Here is a 17,371-nt window from a genome sequence, read left to right on the forward strand (position 1 = left end):
GCTGTGACACTGACGGCTTTTAGGAGGTCACAATGCCCCAAGTTTGAATCTATCTTAGAAGCATTATTCCAGGCTGTCTGCAGATTCAGGCACCATTGCACTGCTTTACTCTCAAAGTTCTCTTCACACCCAGAAGATCTAAAAGCTATGGTCAGAAAGGAAGGATGATCACAACTCCCCAGAAACCTGTTTACATCCCAAGGCTGAGAGAACTCCTTTAAACTATTTACAGCCCTTTCAGTCTCTGTTCAAGATATCTGCACCTCTGCTAACTGCATCTTCCTACTGAAATGGAAATTTTACTTTTTAAAAAATACTGCTCTTTCTGGTTCTGTAGAATCTGCATATTGTGATATGTACTGAGGCAGATTTAATAGAGCCAGGATTTCTTATTATATCCTTTTTGGGTTTTGACAATTTGCTTTCTTAAGCTCTGATAGTAAATCCACACTGGTGAGCCCTTTCAATAAAAGGCACTTTAAGCTAATTTTGTCTCACTGCCTTTTCAAAGGATAGCACATTTGAGTTTTCCTCTTACATTTTTAAATGGTCTATATTGCTTCTAATTTCCTGTACTCTATGATGATCTCCCAGTCTTTGCATGTGCATGCATGCGGACACACACGCAACACTTGCTATCTATTTTTTTTCTTTAAGTAACTAGTCATACCAAGTAACCTCCCTAAAATTAGTTTGGGCAGTTTCCCAGAGCAGTAGTTCTCAACCAGGAGTACATGTACCCCTGCGGGTATGCAGAGGTCTTCCTGGAAGTACATTAACTCATCTAGATATTTGCTTAGTTTTACAACAGGCAACATAAAAAGCACTAGTGAAGTCAGTACAAACTAAAATTTCATATAGACAGTGACTTGTTTATACTGTTCTATATACTAGACACTGAAATTAAGTATAATATTTATATTCCAATTGATTTATTTTAGAAGTATATGGTAAAAATGAGAGTCAGCAACTTTTCAGTGATATTGTGCTGTGACACTTTCGTATTTTTATGTCTGATTTTGTAAGCAAGTCTTTTTTCAGTGAAATGAAACGTGGGAGTATGCAGGACAAATCAGACTCCTGAAAGGGATGCCTTACTCTGGAAAGGTTGGGAACCACTGTCCCAGAGGATAGCATCACTAATATTCCCCCTCTTTTATACACATTTTTGTTTCTATTTTTAGGTCCTTTAACACAGTATCATTTAAGATTCATTGCTCCTCTGCTTTGGTTTAACCCACATGGGCATGATCTAACACTGTTCATATGAACTCTGTATACTTAAGATGGGAGTTAATAGTAGAAAAGCATAAGATCTAGGCTTGAGTGTGAACAATGACTATGAATAAAATGTAGTCTCTCCCAAGGATGCTGTCTCTATATAGACATTAATTGCGTTTCAATTATACCTAAAAGCTCTATCATGTTTTTTCCCCTCCCATACACACGCTGGGTTTCTGGTTTAAGTCTGAGATCCATTTTCTAAGTAGGTTTGGGAAACATGAAACTAGAAGGGAGTGAAAGCACTTGCCAGTGCTAGGAAGAATGCAGGGACCCCTATGCACCTCAGTCTATATCTATCTATCTCATAGAACTAGAAAGGACCTTGAAAGGTCATTGAGTCCAGTCTCCTACCTTTGCAGCAGGACCAAGTAATGTCCCTGACAGATTTTTGCCCCAGATCCCTAAACAACCCCCTCAAGGACTGAACTCACAGCCCTTGGTTTAGTAGGCCAATGCTCAAACCACTGAGCTATTCTCATGCACTGCTACAGACTAGGGGCTGAATGGCTAGGCAGCAGTTCTGCAGAAAAGGACCTAGTGGTTACAGTGGACGAGAAGCTGGATATGAGTCAAGTGTGCCCTTGTTGCCAAGAAGGCTAACGCCATTTTAGGCTGTATAAGTAGGGGTATTGCCAGCAGATCGAGGGATGTGATCATTCCCCTCTGTTCGACATTGGTGAGGCCTCACCTGGAGTACTGTGTCCAGTTTTGGGCCCTACACCACAAGAAAGATGTGGAAAAATTGGAAAGAGTCCAGCGGAGGGCAACAAAAATGATTAAGGGGCTGAAACACGTGATTTATGAGGAGAGGCTGAGGGAACTGGGATTGTTTAGCCTGCAGAAGAGAAGAATGAGAGGGGATTTGAAAGCTGCTTTCGACTACCTGAAAGGGGGTTCTAAAGAGGATGGATCTAGACTGTTCTCAGTGACACAAGATGACAGAACAAGGAGTAATGGTCTCAAGTTGCAGTGCGGGAGGTTTAAGTTGGATATTAGGAAAAACTTTTTCACTAGGAGGGTGGTGAAGCACTGGAATGAGTTACCTAGGGAGGTGGTGGAATCTCCTTCCTTAGAGATTTTAAGGTCAGGCTTTACAAAGCCCTGGCTGCGATGACTTAGTTGGGAATTGATCCTGCTTTGAGCAGGGGGTTGGATTAGACGACCTCCTGAGGTCCCTTCCAACCCTGATATTCTACGATTCTGTACCTGGCAAGCTGCACTCTCTGGAAGTCAGCCATTTCATGGGGGAGATGAACATCACCTGAAGAGCATGCAGTGAGTAGGCATGCCTACACTTCCCAGCCTGGGTTTTGTAACCCAGTACAGCATGGTCACCATGCACAGCACTCATTTCAACTGCTGCTTTACCAGACTGCTGATGCACATACCACCAGCTCGGAGGCAGGAGGGCAGGGAGAGGGAATGGTTTTCCCCCATGAAAAGTGCTTTTCTGAAAATGGCAAGGTTTTGCAGGATTTCACTAGCATTTTTGCAAAACATACATTCCATTCAAGCTCTACTGAAACTGCTTCACCAGGCGTCTTTGTCCTTTTTAAGGATCTGTGTACATGGGTGGCTGCTCTCCAACTGCTGCAGGAACACAGCAAGAGGAAGCAACAGGGGGCACTCTCCTGAACCATCGGAGATCCTGAAGCATAGGACCTTACAGCAGTAAGCACCAGCACACCTCAGTGGTGGTGTAAGAGGAGGTATATCACTGCTTTATTTTGCTGCTTCCAGGTTAATGACTATTCTTAAAAACTTCCATTAGACTGGTGAACTTGTGTGTCATTGCTGAATTCTCGTTTCCTTCTTGCACCAAAGGCCAGAGGAACAGGTCCCTTTGGGAGAAGCCATCTAAGGCCAGCAAGTTCACTCCTTTTTCCCCAGCACACAGGGCTGTGGTTGCCTGCCTGGCATCCACCAGTCATCTGAAGAATAGCAGTTGCTCAATGAAAACGAGGAGTCCCCTTGTGGCACATTAGAGACCAACAAATTTATTTGGGCATAGGCTTTCGTGGGTTTATACCCAAATAAATTTGTTAGTCTCTAAGGTGCCACAAGGACTCCTTGTTGTTTTTGCTGATACAGACTTACACAGCTACCCCTCTGGAAGTTGCTCAGTGGTGGCTGAAGCATCACTTGGTAGGTCTGAAGTTCAGGATTTCTTTTGGGAGTATAAGCAACCACGCTTAGGGAGAGTTTAATTTGTATGTTAATTATAAACGTTGCTCCTTCCTGTTTTGGTCTTGAAAGAGTCTGGCATGTGGGACTGCTACTGAGGGAGCCTGGCAACTCCAGTCTGTATTATGGTAAGTGGCCACAGCACAATACCAAGTTCTCTTTGCTCCTGTCTTTCTTTTGCTTGCATTTTGGATGGATGGATGGATGGATATATATATATTTATTTATATTTTACCCCAGACACTCAATTGAAAAGACAGGCTCTGCAGAGACGGATACTCTCCTAGCTCACTGCCAGTCACTTCTGTGTTACTGAAATGCAGTGAAATTTCATTACTTTTATATTGAATCCTACACACCTATTTTTTCCCCTCAACAACTCTCACAAAGAGCCCAAATTTATTGTGTGCTTTGGTTCGTGCTGGACTTTCTTAAAGAGAGGAAGGATTTAGGAGCTGCTTATTTTAGAGGACGAGGATAAAGTGACCACTCACAAAGAACTGTGTGGACAGAGCTGACAGGACGAGCTGCAAACATGCAGCTTCACCATTTCTTTCTGTCCACACTGGCAATGCACCAGGATGCAAGGAATGGCTGCAGATGGAAGCACCATCAAAGCAGTCTGATCCAGTGGATAGGACACTGGACTGGGACTCTAGAGACCTGAACACTTCTGGCTCTACTACTGACTTGCTGTGTAACCTTGGGCAAGTTATTTCAGCTCACTTGTGCTTGTTTCCTCTCTCTCTCTCTCCCTCACACCCCCCCCCCCTTCCTTTGCCTGTTTAAATTATAAGTTCCTTGGGGCAGAGACCTCCTCCTTACTATATGTCCATACAGTGCTAGCACAATGGGGTCCTGATCTAGACATTGGAACCTCTACCAGGTGGTTCATTCACCTGCCAGCACTTATATAATTAGACAACATTCTTGATTTCAAGATACTGGCTTTTGTTTATCAAAGCAAAGCATGTGAGAATTCCTGTTTTCAGTAAAGGAGATTTACATACATTGCTGTCTACATGCATTAAAAAAAGAAAACCACACACATCACCACCCAAACAAGAGTTCTGTTAACTTACCAGACAGGGTAATTGCAGGAATTGAAATTTACAACATTAAGGCAAAGTGGAAAAGTAAGACTCTTACTGATTGAGTATTTTCATTGGCACCTAAACTCAGATATTTTGTGTGTGTGTGTGTGTGTGTATTTATTTTCATTTTGGCTCTGTAACTGGTTTGTCATTCCTTGCCACGTTGTATTTAAGTCTAATCATATGTTCAGCAATAAAATACCTTGAGAAAGTAGAATCTGAAACAAGAGCTTATTAGAAACAAGAGATTATATTTCTTTTTACAGAGACAAAAATCCCTCACAAAGCAACTGTGACACTCCAGCCATGCAGAGTCATGTTAATATTTACCCATGTGCTGGATCCAAGGCAATTGCCCTTGGCTGGTCAAGGTCTTGCCAGAAGAGGACTTTTCTAGATGTTCCATTGAGATTAGCAACTTCTATCCTATTGGTTTCTGAGTCTGTCCAGTACAGCTTTTTCCCAATCCAATCACATGCCAGGCCATCCGGAGAAACCAGACCAGAAATAATGACATTCTGCACTACATTCCCAGTTTGGTTCAAGTACGTTTGCTTGATGGCTTCTTCGCTCACGTCTGTCCAGTAAATGATGCCTTGTGAGTACTGAAAGTCAACCGCTGCAGCATCTTCTAAGCCACTGACCACTATAGTGGACTCTGGCTTCACTCCTCCAGCATCCACCAGTCTGACATCCCGACGATTGGCGAAAAGCAGAAGAGGAGAAGCTATGGAAGGGAAAGGAAATCATATTAATGTTACCAATGCATGCAATTTTAAAATTGCGGGTATAAAGCAGAGTGTGTGTATCTCTTCCTTGGACAGTGGGAAGCTGAGAGAAGAAAGACTGAAGTTTCACACCAGGACTAAGTATATACTACCCACAATACCTATGACCTATTTCAATATACCAGAGTGAAAAGCACAAGAATGGTCAATTAAGGAAAAACAAAGGGGTCCAACTCCATCTATCACGAGGTCTCCCAAATAACCGTAGTCTAGATTACGTCTGTGTCTGTCTGCTCCTCGCATATCATACATCATGGGCTGAGCCAGGTCCAAACATGTCCCGGTTAAGAGGATTTAAAGAGACGTTAATATGGACAAAATTAGCGTTTCCTAAAGTAGTCAGGCAACATGACTACTTTAAACACCCTTTGGCTGTGCGCTCACAGCCTCCAACTCAATTGAATATGCTCCAAACCACATCGTGGATTACTTTGGATGCACTAAACCTCTGTCAATCATGAGGCTGGGGTTTGGAAGATACCAAAGTCCATGGTGGTTTAGAAGGCACACAACTGAATTGCACGGAGCAGCAGTGCCACACTAAGGCCTAGCACAAGGCTCATCACTAAAACACAGAGCTTAAGGTACCAGTCACAGAACCTTGAATCTCTGCTACATGAACATGGTTGGAAACCACTCTACTTAGGGGCCTACCAGATTTGCAGCCATGAAAATCACATCATGAACCACAAAATCTGGTCTCTAGCTGCTCAGCTCTGAAAGCAGCACTGCTACCAGCAGCTGCAGAGAAGTAAGGGTGGCATGGTATTGTCACACTTACTTCTGTGCTGCTACTGGTGGTAGCACTGCCTTCAGAGCTGGGCAGTAGGGCTGAAGCCACCTCTTTCCCACCATCCAGCTTCAGGCAGTACGGCCGCCAGCAGCAGCGCAAAAGTAAGGGTGGCAATACCACGGCCCCCTAACAGGCTTGCAACCCCCTTTTGGATCCGGGCCCCCAGTTTGAGAAATTCTGCGGAGAAATTACATACCTTTTGTGGGTGGGTCATAGAATAAATAGCAAATTTAGCAGACGTGTAACACATCTATTAAATTTGTTATTTATGCCATGACCAACTCACGAAAATTGTGTGATTTCTCCATAATTTAAGTACACTCCTAACAATACTGGATGACGTGAGAAATCTCTTCAACATATCCCTCCAACTTTCACTAAAGAAGAAGGGTCTTGTATTCTAAGTCAGGAGATCTGGATTTTGCTGCTGGCTGTATCAGATTTCATGGGACCTTCAGCAAGTGCCTTTGCCATACCTACCTCTGTAGGGATGTTGCAAGACTCAATTTGCTAATGCTCGTGGAAGCCCATAGAGACACGGAAACTATTATGACTGATTGCTGATTGCTACTGCTCACGTAAACTCCATCCCCAATTTAACCTCATGGCTTTGAGGTCCTGTATATCCTCTTCAATCCTATTCCCAGGATCACTGTTGTCTGCTAGATCACAATAACTGTTCTCCAGCAAGGATACATTTCCTGTTCATTGTATTACGCCCAACAGCTTCTTCCAGAAGAGGACAAGACCTAGTCCTCCTACAGGACACTGTCTTTCCCAATCAAACCAGCCAGTTCATGTTAATAGCATGATTCCCTTCCCTCTGTATACTCCAGGGAGTTAAGGGTATCATCTTCCCTTCTGGGGAAAATAAAAAGCAGAAGCTTGTCATCAGACTGGCTCCATAAGTGGCAGCCCAGTGCAGTAATGCAATCATACAGGGCTTGCCCAAGAACACCAGTTGACAGGAATGCTAATATTTCAGAAGTGGGCACCAGCTGCTGTGAGTAGCAGAATTTTGCTTCTACTTAGTTCGCCAATGGTACAGTAGATCTCTACTGTAATCTAACACAGAACTGTTTTCATTTACCAAACTATTTGTCACCTTGAGTCCGCCACAATAATTCCACAAGCTCAAGCAACAGCTGCCAGACGTCTATGGTAATCAATCGCTGGCTTCCCGAAAAGACGTTCATCATTCCAGATGATGTTTCTGCCTCCTAAATGCACTCACAGTTGAAGATCCAAACACTTGCCACTCAATTCAAGAAACAACACTCAAAACAGACCAGCAAGGACAGATGTGTTATCTCATCTTCTATGGCCTCAAGCCTGTCCTATAACTATCTTCAGTTTCCAATTCTTGTTACAGTATATAATGTATGATAAAGTTAGCTCTTGATATTGCCTTTCAGATTCAATTCCTTCTGTACTTTAAAAAGAAATCAGTTTATACGCTATTTTACCAGTTGACTGTGCTGGCAGCTTTGTGACATACTAATGCCTCTCTTGTGAACCCTGGCCTCCAGTTACACTCAATCCTCTAATAGCTACATTCATGGCACAGTGCATGTCATTGAAAAGGGTAGACCGTAAAGCACATGTGACAGCAGCATATGTATGTGTGTGCAAGCAATGGAGGTCAGCTGATAGGTTTTACAACTAAGCTTCAGCTGAACTCAAATCATGCCTAAGGATTCAGGCTATTTTTCTTTTTATTCTGCATAGTCTATTTGAATTTTTTTCCAAGTCAGGAAAAGGCTGTTTTATTTTTCTTTTTGGAGGAAGTATACACTTCTGAAAGTAATAAGGAAAATCCAAATCAGCTGGTTGCTTGGTGAGGCTGGGTAGCAAGGAACAGGCAATTGTTACTATGCTTGTTTAACTGAAAATGTAATATCTGTCTTCTAAAGTATTTAAATCAAGAAAGTTTATACAGCTTGAGGAGAATTATTTGTTAGGAAATGAAATCCCAGTAGTGCTTCCATCTCATTTCTAAACTTGCCAAATTCTACCTCCCCCTCACCTTTGGAACACTAGTAATAAATACCCATGAAAGCCCAACAGGTTGGTCATTGAAACAAAAATGTCTAAAATATAAAATGTTTTTATTCCCTGCAACTCACTTGCATGTCTATTTTAAATGGCACAGCATCAAGCCTTCTGAACAACACTCCCACAGGTTGATGGTACAGGAGTCTACTCAGACTTCAAGTTCTTTGGGGGCAGAGAACTTTTCAGTTATGCATGTCACTTTACATAAGCAGTGGCAATATGCAGCCTGCTTAACACTGAGGCCATCAAAAAAGCACATGCACTGATAAAAAAAAAAGAAGTACGAATCCTCTACCAAAAAGTGAGTGTTGGGTGGAAGTAAAGGAGAATGACAACATTCATCTGGACTTTTTCCCCCATACTGAAGACAACGGAGTGACTGTTACAAATACAATGAAGTCACGCAGCCCCAGTTACCAGCAGAAGAATTCAACATCATTTTAGCTAAAGATCAGACCTGAACAATGTCTAACCCAATCAGTATCGATATTAACCCAGCTCTCCTTCCCTTTCAACAGGCTCCAGCCTACAGTGAGCATCAGTGGGCAAACAGTGTACAGATACACATTAAATCACCGGATTCCAGGACGTCACTTTTCTGCTCCCAACACCTCCTGACTGAAATGCAATCACATCATGTCGGCTATAAACACCCAGCAAGGAAAAAACACTGACCAACTTGCAATTGTGTTTATAATTATACAAACTGATTGGTGAGAGTAGCCAGAAATTCTTTTTCTCAAGACAATAAAGATGGATTTTTATTCAGTTTCCATTTGCAAAAACAAAAGTCACAAGTTAGTAGAACAGGGACAACTGGAAAAAAAAAATTCACCCCCTCCAAAATGGTCTATTTTGTTCAGTTTAGATTTTGACTAGTGAGGTGCAGAAATCCATTTAGGAATAACAACTACTGAGATGAAAATAGTAAATAAATCACTTATTTTAACCAAGATCCATTTTTTGTTTGCAATCCTGCCAGGGTGGGGAAAGTTGAGACCCTCCTGACTTTACAACTAAAATCAAAGACAGAAGAAGAGCAATGAGCTGCTCCAAATTCCAAGGCCCCGATGTGATTAAATCAGGCTATATACCACAACTAAAGATGATGGCAGTCTTCTGATGTAGTAGGAGGTGAGGAGAGTACTGAATTTGTGGGAGTAAGTGACCTGAAAGCAGCCCAAGGAGGATGTTAATCAGATAATCTTGGACAGCAAAATGCCTAGATGGACAATACCGACCTTATTAAAAATCTAGTTAATGGATTAATGTGGTTCTATGCAGCCAACAAAAGCAGGCTTGAAGAAAAATTTCACTACTCATCATCTTACTACCTTAACTGAAGTCCCTAAGATGCTGTTCACTGTTTGGTAGCATTTACTGCCACAACAATCTTGACATACAACTATTTCATAGTAGTTCAAAACATAAATGGTGAGAAACAAAGCGAGACTTTTCAGCCACTGGAAAGTCAAAGTCCTACTCTGACGAACCAGTAGCAGCAACAGAGATAAGGTAGACTGGAAACCTAATTTACTGCTGCATGAACAGTAAAAACAAGCTATTTTCCAGGAGATCCAAGGTATTTTCACTGATCTGTTGGGGCACTTCTATTTTTTTCCTTTGACAGAACAGAAGCATTATGAAGAGTGACAGTGGAAGCTTCCCTCAAAACCATGCCGCTTATATGCCTCAATCCTGACCTGCAGAAAATACCCTGAGGAGTGAAAGAACAGTTCACTCTCCAGGACTCATTCAAATCCTTGTTGTCTGAGGGCTACACTGCACAGTTAGGTCGACGAAAGGCAACTTATGTCAACCTAATGATGTCAGTGTCTACTCTACAGCCTTCCTCCCGTTGATGTAAGTGCCAATCTACACTAATATGATAACTGCACCTCCAAGAGAAGCATACGGCTTATGTCGGTGTAGTTAGGGTGAGGCAGAGTCTGTGTACATACTGCGTGCCTTACATCGGCTGCCGGCTGCCTTGTCAATTGCATGGCCGAAGTCATGAAATTGACAAGGAAGCTGGACAGCTAGAGCCCAGCTGCCCCCTCCTTCTCTGGAGAGCTGGGTGGCTGGACCCCGCTCCAGGTGGCAAATGGGGAGGCAAGAAGCCCCAGATAGGGAGCAGAGGAGGAGGAGAAAGTAGTAGCTTTTGTTCACTGCAGTCTTGAGCTGGATTTAAAATCTACAAGTCAAAGGCTCTGTACCCATTTCCAATTATTTTCCCATCATCCTGTCCTCTGCCTCACCTTTGGGCCATAAAAAAAACCCTCTATTACTTCTGATGTTCAAGTGAACTGGATTTTTCTCATTTCTTCTAGACATAACAGGATACAATATTCCTTCCTGGGAATGTTATTGCATGATTAACAAGTCCCACGTTCTCAACAGAGGATTTGGCTTGTAAACAAAACTATTGTGATCAATGATGCTCCTGACTTCTGTAAATTGCTTATTACAGAAAAATGATTTATACTCTGAAAAGGGAAGAAGCATAAATATTAACAGGATAAGTGTGGACCACAAACTGCTTGTTAATATGTTGTGTGTATTACCACCCAACTGGAGTGACAACACTTCAGTCTAACTAAAAAAAAAAAAAAGTATTCTTTTTAGTAAAGTTTGAACAGTTCATATTTTTCCTTAATAGGCAATATTTAAAACATCTGTACACAGCTTGAGCTCTCACGATCCTTTTTCGAATAAAAAATACCACGAACACTGTATCAAATAAATTCTAAACAGATAGCAGCCTAACGCTGCAGAAAATTACAGAAGTCCTATTCCAGTCCTGAAATGAACGTAATCATAAAGCTACCTCTCAACCACACTTTATCATACAAGGAGGTATTATACTTTAAATAAAAAACCAAACAAACAGATTTTCCACTAGTAAGAAAAGCATGTATTTGGCTATCTACCCACGGTAACTATCTACCCACGTGTGGCTACATCATGAAATAGACAGAAAATACAGATCTGTACTGTTACCTATCAGCAATGTGTTCTTGGGGAACCAGGGCACAGTACTCAGCCTGCCTGACTCCCAAAAAACCTTCTCTCCTCCCTCCCCACTTCTGCATGAACGAAAACCAATCAGAAGAAAGACTCAGGGCTTGGCTACACTGAACAGTTGCAGCGCTGGTGGCGGCTTTACAGCGCTGCAACTCACTCACCGACCACACTTGCAAGGCACATACAGCACTGTATCTCCCTGGCTACAGCGCTGCATGTACTCCACTTCGGCCTGGGGAATAACGACTGCAGCGCTGGTGATGCAGTGCTGCTCCGCAGTGTGGTCACCAAAAGCTCTGTTATAGGCCTCCAGAGGTATCCCAGAATGCCGGTTCAGCCACTCTGCTCATCAGTTCGAACTCTACTGCCCTGGCCTCGGGTGACCTGCCCTTTAAATGCCCTGGGAATTTTAAAAATCCCCTTCCTGTTTGCTCAGCCAGGTGTGGAGTGCAATCAGTGAATCTTTCCAGGTGATCATGCCTCCACATACCAAACGAGCCCCAGTATGGAGCAATGGCGAGTTGCTGGACCTCATCAGTGTTTGGGGGGAGGAAGCTGTGCAGTCCCAGCTGTGCTCCAACTGTAGGAATTATGATACCTATGGGCAGATGTCAAGGGCCATGTTGGAAAGGGGCCATGACCGGGACGTGCTGCAGTGCAAGGTTAAAGTGAAGGAGCTGCGGAGTGCCTATTGCAAAGCCCGCGAGGGAAACCACCGCTCCAGCGCTGCCCCCACGACCTGCCATTTTTACAAAGAGCTGGATGCGATACTTGGGGGTGACCCCACCGCCAATCCGAGGACCACAATGGACACTTCAGAGCAGGTGGGGGAGGAGTGGGGGAGGAGGAGGAAACCAAGAGTGAGGGTACTGGGGTTGGGGGAGACACCCCGGAGTCCCTGGAGGCATGCAGCCGGAGCTTTTCTCAAGCCAGGAGGAAGGTAGCCAGTCGCAGCAGCCAGTACTTAGTGGAGGACAAACAGAGGAGCGGATTCCCGGCAAGCGGCTTTTATTTTCAGGATGGAAATTTTTCGGGAGAGGAGGGAGGGTTAGGGCTGCATGCATGCATGCCTAGATGTAGAATAGCGCATTGATGTGGTCTATCATGTCACGGTAATTGGCCTCGGTAATCTCTTAGTTTCAGCCAGAGCATGGGCAATGCGCTTGCGCAAGTTTATTGGAGAGCCACTGTGGTCCTTGTCCCAGTCAGGCTAACGCGTCCATGCCACTGTGCGCGAGGGGTGGGGGGACCATTGCTGCACACAGGCAAGCTGCATAGGGCCAGGGCGGAATCCGCATTGCTGTAGAAGACCTCCCGCTCTTCCCAGGTGACCCGCAGCAGCGAGATATCTTCCAGGATCAACTCCTGTGGAAAATGTTGGGAGAGTGTTCAGTGTAGGTGCCCCTGCAGCGTGTTTGCTTTCCCAACGCACAGAGAACCCCAGTACAGTACAGCCCTGAAGCAATCAGTCCCCCTTACTCACCATTTCGGGGCTCCTGTGGGGTTATGTGCTCTCTTTGGTATGGGAAAATTATGCTATTGTGAAGACTGTTACTCCTTCACTGTGTGGGAATAACTGTCTGAGATATAAACAATGCTGCCTCTGTTAAGTGTTGCCTTTTTTGCCTTTCCACAAGCAACCTTGAGTTCTCGGCTGCCCGTGTTATCAACAGCTCAAAGACTCCAAAACCTCCGAAGAAGCCAGCGTGAAAAGCAAAGAAGACCTGCTGCAAGCAGTTATGGATCACTCTGCCACAGAGAATCAAAAAGTGCAGGACTGGAGGGAAAGGGAAAGCAGGATCCGCCAGAAAAACGCAGCGGCCAGGAAGAAAAGCACAAAGCAGCTGATAAGCATCCTGGCGCCAAGCGGACTCTATCCAGGCGCTCGTAGCCATGCAGGCAGAGCACTACCGCGCCACCCCCCCCCAGTCCCAAAGCTCTTTCCCTTGTGCCCCAATGTCAGCTCAAAACCCCCTTCCCCAGCATCCAGGTTCTTTACCACCAGCTGCCTCCAACACCTGTACGTTCACCAACCAGCCCTGAGAACTACGACCCTTACCCTCTGCACTCAACCCCCATCACCATGCAGTATAGGCATCCTGAAGTGCAGCAGTCATTGCACAGCACTCCAGACAGGACATATTCAAACCTGTGACTGTACAGTTCCCCACCCCCCCCCCCTGCCCTTTTAGGTTCCCAAAATGTTGTGTGTCTGTCAATAAAGTTATTTTCTTTTCAATAAATGAATTCTTGGCTTTGAAAACAGTCTTTATTATTGCAGAAAGTCAAAGATACCTTAGCCCAGGAAAGAAACAGGCACTGCAAATCAGCTTAGAAAAAAAGATTCCTACTAACATTGTAACCACTGCACTTCACTCCCTGTGCAGGCACCAAACATTACTGTTGGTTTTCAGCCTCAAATTCCTCCCTCAAGGCATCCCTAATCCTTGAAGCCCTGTGCTGGGCCTTCCTCTAGTAGCCCTGCTCTCTGGCTGTGCAAAGGCACCCAACATTGAACTGGAGGTCCATGCCTGACTGAATCTTTCACCCTTCCTTCACAAATTCCTCCCTCAAGGCATCCTAATCCTTTCTTAGCAAACGGCCAAAAGCCCCTGTGCTGGGCCTCTCCTAGTAGCCCTGCTCTCTGGCTCTGTAGGCCCAAATTCAGCCTCCAGGCGTTGAACCTCGGAGGTCCATGCCTGACTGAATCTTTCACCCTTCCCTTCACAAATATTATGGAGGGTACAGCATGCGGATATAACGCTGGGGATGCTGCTTTCCCCCAAGTCTAGCTTCCCATACAGAGATCGCCAGCGCCCTTTAAATGGCCAAAAGCACACTCCACAGTCATTCAGCACCGGCTCAGCCTGTAGTTGAACGGTCCTTGCTCCTGTCAAGCTTCCCTGTATACGGTTTCATGAGCCAAGGCATTAACGGGTAAGCGGGGTCTCCAAGGATCACAATGGGCATTTCAACGTCCCCTACTGTGATCTTCCAGTCTGGGAAAAAAGTCCCTGCCTGCAGCTTCCTGAACAGGCCAGTGTTCCGAAAGATGCGTGCATCATGCACCTTTCCAGGCCAGCCTGTGTTAATGTCAATGAAATGCCCACGGTGATCCACAAGCGCCTGGAGAACCATAGAGAAATATACCCCTTCCGATTAACGTACTCAGATGCTAGGTGGGTGGTGCCAGAATAGGAATATGCGTCCCATCTATCGCCCCTCCACAGTTAGGGAAACCCATTTGTGCAAAGCCATCCACAATGTCCTGCACGTTCCCCAGAGTCACGGTTCTTCTTAGCAGGATGCGATTAATGGCCCTGCAAACTTGCATCAACACGATTCCAACGGTCGACTTTCCCACTCCAAACTGGTTCCCGACTGATCGGTAGCTGTCTGGAGTTGCCAGCTTCCAGATTGCAATAGCCACCCCTGCTTCTCCACCAGCAGGGCAGCTCTCAATCTCGTGTCCTTTGCCGCAGGGTGGGGGCGAGCTCAGCACACAGTCCCATGAAAGTGGCTTTTCTCATCCGAAAGTTCTGCAGCCACTGCTCGTCATCCCAGACTTCCATGACGATGTGATCCCACCACTCAGTGCTTGTTTCCCGAGCCCAAAAGCGGCGTTCCACACGGTGCTGAGCATTTCCGTGAATGCCAGAAGCAATTTAGTGTCATACGCGTCAGGCGACTCGCTATCATCGTCGGACTCCTCATCACTTTGGATCTTAAGGAATAGCTCAACTGCCAAACGTGATGTGCTGGCGAGACTCGTCAGCATACTCCTCAGCAGTTGGGCTCCATTTCCCACAGAAATCGCGCTGCACAGAAACCGTTGAGAGAGTCAAGATGGCGCCAAACGTGGACGGAAAAACAGGGATTGCTGGGATGTGAAGCGATGCATCACGGGGCGTTGGGACAGGAAGCAGAATGACCCATACCCTCCGCCCCCTTCCCACAACCCACGGCACCAAAATGGGACAAGGTGCTCTGTGGGATAGCTGCCCATAATGCACCACTCCCAACGCTGCTGCAAATGCTGCAAATGTGGCTACACTGCAACGCTGGTAGCTGTCAGTGTGGCCACACTCCAGTGCTTTCCCTCCTCAGCTGTACGAAGACAGCTGTAACTCCTAGCGCTGCACACCTGCAAGTGTAGCCAAACCCTTACAAAAAGTGATGAAAAGGCAGCGGAAGACACACCTAAACCCCTCCGGACAAGGGTGACAGGATTAAGGAAACTCCCCTAGCTTCATTTGCATTGGAGATGGGACAAGGAGACATCTCTATTAGCATACAGAATGGAGAACAGAGATTCCAAGGCAAAAACTGCACTGAACTCTGGGACCAGCAAAGCAGGAAAGCACTGCCTGATGGGGGATCTCTGACCAGATGTTAATGAACTCATGCCTGCACACACCCAGCTCAGTAGTTATCAGATCAATTCGAGTAATAAATCCAAAATACTGAAGCTGCCTAACTGCACTGTGAGCTCTCTAAAGAACACTGCCCATAGCCACGAATGAGCAGTTCCTATTGTCTAGCCTGAACAAAACACCTTTGGTATACTTCTTTGAGCCATCAGTTTACCCATAAACAAATCTAGTGTTCTCCCTTGAACCATTGTTCTTTCCCTGAAAAAACCCCTACCCATGCTCAAGTAAGTGTTCCAATGCCTGGATCCAAAAACTTCATCAGTTCCACTGGGACTTCATCTTCTCCTGACTGATCATGCTGGGGGCTCTGCCTGTCTCCAGCACTCCAGACCCTCAGCTACCACCACCACCTGGGACCCCCGATCAATTCAAGCTTCATGGAGTGGTGAGAACCCATCTCTCTCTCTAGGTATAGCCTTCTGACCCTGACTTGTGTGATCAGTTAATTTTCTAAACCTGACTTTTATATCAAATGTTAAGTTGGATTTAATATTATAACTGTTGTATTTGTTTGGTTCCCCTATGGTTATTACCTGGCAATAAATAACTTTCATGGTTAAGCTGGTTGCTTCTCCCGCACCTCGGTGGGTGTTTTTTGGCTTCCTCGTTCACTCTGCAGAACGTTCCCTGTATCTAAGCTAAAGATCCCTGCAGTGCCCAAAAATCCTGTGGGGTCTACTCATCACCAGAACAATTATAACATGGAAATGGGGATAGGGACGTGCTGAACCTGGGGCATATGACAGTGCAACTTGGAAGTGCTGCTCGACCCAGCCTGCTCAAGTGTACTCTATTCTAGTCCGATGCCCATGCATACGAAGGTGACAGCTTGGAAGCGCTGCTCAACTAAGCCTACTGAATCCAGGGACATATAAGGGGCCAGCTTGGGAGTGCTGATTAACCCAGCCCTCTCAGACACACACTATTAATGTGTGCATGTGTTCGTCTGATTCTGGGGCTGGAAGAATCCAGCTCTGGGGAACCTAGGTCCTGTAGGATAGCTCCATTGGGAGGGAACTTACAGAAGTAGAGCTCCATATGAGAACAAAAGGACACAAGCAGTACATTGACATCACAGAACCCACTCCCCTCCCCCAGAAGAGTAACCCTAATAAATGAGCATACCCCAAAGTAACAGGCAAATCTGGTAATAGTACCTGTATACTCATTGTTCTGCACACTCGCTGCTAAACAGAGTATGAAGGGGAAGAATGGTTTATGGTTAAATTGAATTTGGACCCAGATCTGGGTTCAATTTCCAGCTCTGACATAAACTTCAAGAGTGACCTTCCGCAAGTAACTTAGGCCTTCCTACCGCTATACCGGCAAAACCTCTTGTATGGACTCAGTTATATTGCTATAAAAGTGCTTATACAGGTATAGCTTGTGCTGGGTCACTCGACTAACTTAAGCTAGATTGGTGTAAGCACAGTTACACGGCTATAACCACATCTATCCTAGGGGGTTTACCAGGATAGTAATGTTGGTAAATAAAAAAAAATAAACCACATATTTGACACAGCTGTGCCCATAAAACTTTTAAATGTAAACCAGGCTTTAATCCACCTCTCAGGTTCCTATTTGTAAAATGAAAATAATACTCCTTGCTTTCTTCTGCCCTTTTCTGACTTGTCTATTTAGACTTGAACCTCTTTGGGAGTGAGGGTGTGCGAGGACTGTATCCTAGGGAGTGCCTCTCATGCCCTATATGTTCTA

General features: G+C 45.0%; 1 protein-coding gene across 2 annotated transcripts in view; it reads right to left on the reverse strand.

Annotated features, from left to right (window-relative positions):
• LRP5 (LDL receptor related protein 5) overlaps window positions 1–17,371 on the reverse strand; it is a 262,260-nt gene that overhangs the window by 189,189 nt on the left and 55,700 nt on the right. For both annotated transcript variants that reach the window (XM_032801562.2, XM_032801560.2), the window contains exon 2: window positions 4,893–5,289. In XM_032801562.2, the coding sequence (XP_032657453.1) occupies window positions 4,893–5,289 (397 nt within the window). The remainder of the gene's footprint in view (window positions 1–4,892; window positions 5,290–17,371) is intronic.

This window comes from Chelonoidis abingdonii, chromosome 4 (genome assembly GCF_003597395.2).
Source record: "Chelonoidis abingdonii isolate Lonesome George chromosome 4, CheloAbing_2.0, whole genome shotgun sequence".
Taxonomy (NCBI): Eukaryota; Metazoa; Chordata; order Testudines; family Testudinidae; genus Chelonoidis; species Chelonoidis abingdonii.